This window comes from Octopus bimaculoides, chromosome 10, assembly GCF_001194135.2.
Source record: "Octopus bimaculoides isolate UCB-OBI-ISO-001 chromosome 10, ASM119413v2, whole genome shotgun sequence".
Classification (NCBI taxonomy): Eukaryota; Metazoa; Mollusca; class Cephalopoda; order Octopoda; family Octopodidae; genus Octopus; species Octopus bimaculoides.
The window spans coordinates 30,181,858-30,189,696 of NC_068990.1; the positions used below are offsets into that span (position 1 = coordinate 30,181,858).

A 7,839-nucleotide genomic window follows, 5' to 3' on the forward strand; every position below is an offset into this window, starting at 1 on the left:
TCTCTCTCTCTCTCTCTCTCTCTCTCTCTCTCACACACATACAATCAAAGGATCCTTCTGTGTCAATTGATGCCCTTAGCAGTATGACATGACACTGTGAGCATCATTTGCAACATTATGGAGGAGTGTGGTGAAGGCAACCCAGCTAGAAGGATTCTGAAATCCAGAGAGAAAACAACCTGTCGAGAATAGGAATTCAAAATATATTTGTACGAAGCAGATATGGACTCCTTAATGCACAAGGATGGTAACTCATCTGAGAAGGCAGCAATTCTGAATCCTCATCATCATACATCCATTTTCCTTGTTGGAGGCAGACAAGGCTACAAGTGGCACCAAACTCCATTGTTTTTGTCCCAGTTTCTGTGGCTGGGTGCCCTTCCTAATGCTGACCACTTCACAGAGTGTTCCGGGTGCTTTTTACATGGCACCAGCATGGGTGTGATATATGTGGCATGAGCTCGGATGTTTTTCACACAGCACTGGCACAGATGCTATTTGTGTGACACTAGAACGGGCGTTCCTTATGTGGCACTGGCATGGGTGCTTTTTATGTGGAACTAACTGAATGTAAACTGATATAGTGTAGAGAGGACATTTCAGTCCAGTTGGTCAGTTTCTTTACTCTCCGGTGACACAAAGAAGTGCTCTCAACCCATGAAGTGATGTGTGATAGGAAATATGTCCAGCTGTGAAAAAAACACAGAGAAGACAGAGTCATTTCAATGATGAAAGCCTGATTGTGTCAACAGGGTTAATCAGGTTAGTATTACCTGTAGTAGTGAGGTGGTAGCCAGGTGAGAAAGTCTAGCCATGTTATAAAAGGCCTTTGACCATCTGCTAATGATTGCACCCAATTTCTTTTTTTATAGATCCTCCTTTCTGATTGGAGGCACTACTTCAGGGCTACTCATATCAATGTTGGTATTGATGAAGGATCTGGGGAGTAATGTGAATGCTAAAGGGTTTGGGGATGACAGCAGTCATCTCTGTGTCTGTGATACTCACTATATGCGCCAATGAAACACTAATTTTTGTTATTTCATTACTCAACAGTCCCAGCCAGAGTACTCCCCAATCATCTGAACTGTATGAGTCGAAGGTAAAGGATACAGCTGCACCATGTAAGAAAGTACCCCACAATACTCCTCATGATGTACCCCATGGGGTTGATGATTTACCTTTGGGTGTTGAAGGTTTGTATTGCCCTTCACATACTTCTCTTTCTTTCCTCCTTCTCTTTTACTCTTCTCAACCCTTGTTCTTCACACTTGGAAGTGTTTTCAAACTTAGATATTTGAATCAATTTCTTATAACAAGTGTTTTTATGACTACATACCAACACCCATTCTCTCTCTCAGAAAATATGTATTTTTAACTTTGACCCATAAATAATAATAATATTAAGATAAATAGCCTGAGGACACACTGGTAGATTTATGTATTAGTTGTAGCCTTGATACATGCCCCAACAGTGCAGACACATGTGTAGTGTTGATTAGAAATACATTCTTTCTTCACAGACTAATAATAGGTAAGTTATATATTTTTTCAACTGATTTTATTGTATTTTATAGTAGGTTATTTTAATTGCTTATATTATTTTATTAGATATAACTTTCTATGTGTATTCCATACAATAAGGTTATCCTGAAATAGGAGTTGCAGTTCTATTGGTAAAATCCCAAATTTGTAATAATATATATATACACACATATTTATAAGCATTTTTTTCTGATAGTTACAAATAATGTGTCACAGTTCACCTTGGTGAGGCCAGTGAGCCAATGATAAGGACTGAGTCAGTTCAGTGCATTTTTCTAGTAGAAGATGAACTGGAAATGTATTATTGGTTCCTTGTTCTTCACACAGACATGATTGAGACTCAAGAAGTGGTACCCCTTGAATGAGTCTCTCAAAAATAATTCTACTCAGTATGTTCCCAAAAAAGCTGAGGAGAGAGAATTACTTTGAGAATTATTGCAAATGTCTTTTACCACCTTTTCATTTCTACAACACCATCAGCAAAAGTGAGTTAACTTTCTAAACTGGTTTTGTTAGCCTCCCCGCACCCGCTAAGGTTACATATATCAAAGCAAGTTAATGGTAGGTCCTCAGTCATGTAATAAATGTTGTATTTCAGTTGTCATGATTCTGTGATGCATGGAACTGCGAAGAGACTTATGTAAGGGTTGTGGTAAAAGTTGTGCATCATGAGCTAAGTTAAGATGTCATCTTAGTTTCGTAGCTCACGAAACAATGGTCAGGCTCATTAATCAGCTTCCATCATCATGTGTATTTCTCTGTGTGTGTGAGAGAGAGAGAAAGAGAGAGAGCTTGAGAGCAAGAGTAAGCAGTAAAAGACTAAGTGGTTTTGTATAATTGATGTTTATTGTTGTTTACCAGCCAATACCCTCAATGAAATACCAGCGAGTAAACTGAATGAAATGTCACCCTCTAAGCCAAATGAAACAACAGCCTCTACCATCAATGAAACACCAGTCAATAACTTGAACAAAATGACCCTCAGTTCTACTTCAGATGAAAATGAGAGGTAGGTGTGGCAAGAATATGAAATATTCTCTTTAAATTTCACGAAAATTGAATTTAAGGTAAAAAAAAAAAAAGACTAATATTGATGAAAAATGTTGAAGTTGTTAAACTGTTGACTGTAAAATTATTACGTCCTGATCTTGTACAACAACCCAGGCCCTGGTACCACCTTCTTTTACTATTAATATTTTGTTCATGAAATGATTGATCAGAAGTATTGTCTGCCAAAGAAACAGTTACTTGTTACACAGTGCTCCTGCTGTCTACAGCAATATATTGTACTTCCTCATGGGACCTATTTTGCGTATTAACATTAGAAGGGTAGTATGTTTTTATTTTCTATATATTTTACCCTTACTTGTAGTACTTGATGCCATTAGATAGTGAGACCAGTATATTATTAGCAGTATTTTGTTTGTCTTTATGTTCTGAGTTCAACCTCTGTTGAGGTTGACTTTGGCCTATTCATCCTTTCAGGGTTGATTAAATAAGCACCAATGAAGCATTGGGGGTCGATAGAATCTACTATCCTCCTCCCATAAAAATTTCAGGCCTTGTGCTTTTATTAGAAAGGATTATTAAAATAAGTACCAGTTGAATACTGGGGTTGATGTAATTTACTTGTCCTCTCCCTTGAAATTGCTGGCCTTGTGCCAAAATTTGAAACTATTGTTTTTGGCTTTGTAAGTTCGTCAAAGGTAAAGGATCTGATCATCCCATGCTTGTGAGACAGGTGCAACTGATGCCTAGGCTGGATATCTGAGAAAGTTAGTGTCTACAGGTGAGAACTGGGAGATGGGAGGTTGGAAACTGATGGATGGTGTTGGGTTCAATTATGCTAGGATAAGGTGGAGGTGTTTAACTTGGCTGGCATATTAGGACTTAAATACTCAACTCAGCCCATTCATGGACCACATATTATTGTTGCCGTGGTTATTTAGACTTAATTAAGCAAAAAATGTAATCAAAGACATTCCAGCCTTGACTATCTTTTTTGTTTCTTATTTGTATATCAAGAACCATATGTTCTTCTAATATAATAAGTGCGAAAACTAATTTCAGTGTGTCACACTTCGACCCCTTCTACTCCTACTATTGCTCATGTTAGGATGAGAGTTAGAGTAGGCATAGAGAAGGTAATAGATTGACGGTTGTGATGGTAATGAGGTGATAGTAATAGTATGAGCTGTAGTTGTGATAGAGGCGGAGGTGACAGTGATGATGGTGGTGGTGGTGGTGGTGGTAGTGGTAGCTGAAGCAGTCAGGGACAATGGTGATAGTAAGCAATGTGAAAGACAGTGGTGATGGTAGTGGAAAGGAAGGCTGCGAAGTCAAAGGTATTGATGGTGGTGGCGTCAGAAGTCTGAATGGTGTGTGTATGGCAGTTGTGGTGGCAATGATGGTGGTATTGGTGATAGTGATGGTGATGGTTGGAAACAATCAACAGAGAGAGAGAGAGAGAAAAAGAAAGAGGTTAGACAGACAAAAAAAAGTGTACTGAACCCCGAATAGGAAGACGAAACATGTTGTCTATCATGCAGCTTTGCAATAAGTTCCAAGTCAACAAATTATATCATTGTTTTGATGAAAATTGTTCATTGCTTGAAAAATATTGGTCAAGTTTAATAAAATTAATATGTACTCAATGCATGAAGTGTCATTGTAGGGCCCAGGGCCAATGAAGAGCTCTCCACAGGAGCTGGCTTAAAAAGCCACCCAATAGGGCAGCTATTAAGCTAGTCTTTTATATGATAGACTGTGATTTAAAGGAGATATAACTACTGTTTCTAGCAGATCAAGCAACTGCCTAGAGGTTCCTTCATTGATTTGTATAAGTGTTAAAATGGGAGAGGTGTGGGTGGGGAGTTATTAGGTCACTCACTCAACTAAAAGCAACTATTGTGTTTATAGACTGAACTAATATAATATATGTTAATTTATGTATAGTTTGATCCTGTTGCATATTCATAATGCTGCTCTGTCATGCTGGTTGTTTCTCATTACCAGCAACCAGTCTATCAACCAGTCATTTCTCTGCTGGAACTGGTTTCTTTCTCTAACTTGTTCTGGGCAAAAAAAAAACGAATGTCATGAATTTCTATTTCTGAAACTTCAAAGATTCAGAAGAATCAAGTTTTGGAAGAAATTATCATTTCTAGGTTTGCTTCCCAACCGCATGGCTCTGCGTTCAGTTCCACTGTATGGTACTTTGGCAAGTGTCTTCTAGTGTAGCTCCAGTCTAACCAAGCCTTGTGAGTAAATTTGGTAGACAGAAACTGAAAGAAACCCTTTGTGTATGGGCATATATATATATATATATATATATATATATATATGTATATATCATTGCTTTATGCAAACGTGTTGTAAGTCCCAAATATTGCTTTTTCAGAAAACAAAAAAATACTTTCACCATTCCATTTCTTTTTACATTAGCAACAGTTGGGTGCATAAAATCGTAACGCCATACATGTATGATATTTTCAGTCAGAAATATTTTTGCAAAACTGTTGTTTGTGGGGCTTACCACACTTTAAAAATGTTAAACCATTGTACAATTTTCATATCTTGGCATCTGAAGCAGCTGGAGATATGATAGTTTGACCAAAAGAACTGGCTATTGCAGGCAAGATTAAATATTGAAAAAAGTGCATTTGACCAAATTTGGACATACAACAGTTTAACATAATAGCAATGGTAACACGCTAGCTCAATTTGAATCATTCTCAGTGGAAAGAGGCCTGTTGTTATTTCTTGTTGTTTGTATTCATAATTTTGTACCACGTTCTCCATTTTTTTGTATTTGTTTGTTTTTTTTCATCTTTGTTGCCTTACACATTCGCTAGCTTTCTTACAAAGGGGTCTAATTCTCTTAGCTAAGACATTTTTGGGGGCAACCAGATCGAACCATCTCAAGTGTAACTGTCCGAAATGGTCATGACTTCTGGAACTTGACTGATGAAAGAAAGCCAAGAGTGACTTGTCTTTTTTTGCTTGTCCTTCTAATTGTTGTTTCTCTTGTCCGCCTTTGTGTCACCTATCTGTCCAAATGTTTTAATACCTTCCATTGCATTTTTGTTCCATATATATATATATATATATGTATGTATATAAATTGTCGCCATTTCATATTGCATCTGAACATTGTTTTTGATTTTGCCAACTACACAGTATAGTAGGGTCAGTTGGGCACCATCTGTGAGAGAAGCAGCACCATGACACAATTCACTCTGTCACAAAATTTGGAAACAACATGCTGTACTGCTTGGCATTCGTGCAGGAAACTCCAATATGAACATTTCAGAGAGTTTGGGTGTCAATCTGAGGACAGTGCAGAGGATTTGAAAAGAGTTGGATGAGTTTAATGGTGATTACGAAGCTACAGCAGCTTGGAAAACACACTGTGATTGTTTTGATAAGAAAAGCACTCCTGAATTTGTTGGTGAGATCCCAGCCATGATTGACAATGATCCCTCCAATCAGGTCCATCACCAGGGACATGGGAGTGTCTGAGTTCCTTATCAGGCAGGTAATGCATGAAGACATTTGGTATTCCTCATACCATTTGTCTGTGATACAGGTGCCTTTCACATGTCACCAGCATGAGTGCCTTTTACGTATCGTTGGCACTGGCCACAACCAGGATTTCACTTAGCTTGATGCGTCTTCTGAAGCACAGCAAATTGCTAGAAGTCTCAGTCACTTGTCATTGCTTCCTTGAGTCTCAACAACTGAAGATCATATGTCACCACTTCATCCCACATCTTCCTGGGTCTACCCCTTCCACACTTTCCCTCCACAGTTAGAGATCAGCATGCTGGCTTCATTTCTTTCACGCCTTCACATGTTCTCTCCAGTCAAGGCCCATATTTCACTGCCATTTTAAAAGTAGGAATATATATAATTATTAATAACAGTTTGACTCAGCTCCACATGACTTAAAGTTTTGCCTGTGTATAGGACACATTCATCTCATTTAGTATCTGATGAGACAGACATGTCGTATGTGCCCACAAAACTTTGTCATGTGCAGCTAAGTCAAAGTCAAATTGCATACACCCAACTCCAAACCACTGGGCTCACTGCTACTTTCTCTCCATCTCTTCACTCATTTGTATGTGTGTATTCATGCGTGTGTTGATATATGTGTGTGTATTAAATTCTGCTGAGGTCGACTTTGCCTTTGTTCTTTTGGGGTCGATAAATTAAGTACCAGTTGTGTACTGGGGTCGATCTAATCGACTGACTCCCTCTCTAAAACTTTTGGGCCTTGTGCCTAGAATAGAAAAGGATATATGTGTGTGTGTATACAAACAAACACACACGCACAGACTCGATAAATGTTGATCCGGTTGCCTATTTTTATTGGTTCGCTAGTTAGAGGCATAAACCTATGTAATGGGAATAATTATTTAAAAGACTGATTGTATTTTTAATGTTGTTGACATTGATGTTGCTGCTGCTGTTGTTACTCAGACCTCTAGCACCAAAGCAGTCAATCAACGCGTTTCACTAACAAACAAAAACCTTCCTCACATGTTCCAACATGACTGAATTTTTATCATTTTGATTACCTTTCACCAAAGCTGGTCGTCCCAGTTAAGCTGACCAGTTTATTCTCTGACCTATCGTCTAAAACGTAATCTTCCCTTGGCAGCCAGACTATTAATCAGTGATTTCTGGTATTCTTCAAGTCATAAATACATTCTTATTTCATTTCCTTTTAAAATGTTCCAAGCTTGTTTCTAAATCTGCAACATTCTAGCCGGTTGTTTCAGCTCAGGTGAGTGTTGATCTGCTTATTTTTCTGGTTTTGTTTTAGACATTGTGTATTTAAGACCACATTATTAATGTGTCCACCCTTTTTAAAAGACAGTAGGAAAATTTGGTCATTATTTCTAGCATGTCAAGTGGCCACATTATGGCTCATTTGTTTCCAATGTATCCACATAATATTCCTTTTATGTTCATAATACTAATGTTCAGATCCATTATACTGATGCACACACACAATGTGGTTGCTTTGAAGTTATAGGAGACACTTGTTCAAGATGCAATGGGGCTTGGTTACAAAGCAAACTTACTTACCACATGGCCATGACTGTGCTTATATATATATATATATATATCTCGATCATCATCATTTAACATCGGTTGTCTGTGCTGGCATGGGTTGGACTGTTTGACCAGGGCTGGTAAGCTAGAAGACTGCACCAGATGTCAGTCTGATTTGGCATGGTTTTCTGTGGCTGGTTGCCCTTTCTATATATATATATATATATATAT

The 7,839-nt window shown here is 38.0% G+C and overlaps 1 protein-coding gene across 6 annotated transcripts in view; it reads left to right on the forward strand.

Annotated features, from left to right (window-relative positions):
* LOC106868200 (uncharacterized) overlaps positions 1-7,839 on the forward strand; it is a 137,555-nt gene that overhangs the window by 85,106 nt on the left and 44,610 nt on the right. For all 6 annotated transcript variants that reach the window (XR_008265018.1, XR_008265019.1, XR_008265020.1 and 3 more), the window contains 2 exons: positions 1,057-1,196; positions 2,407-2,554. Coding sequence is in view for 1 of the 6 variants with exons in the window: in XM_052971099.1 (XP_052827059.1) it covers positions 1,057-1,196; positions 2,407-2,554 (288 nt within the window). In the remaining 5 variants the exon portion in view is untranslated. The remainder of the gene's footprint in view (positions 1-1,056; positions 1,197-2,406; positions 2,555-7,839) is intronic.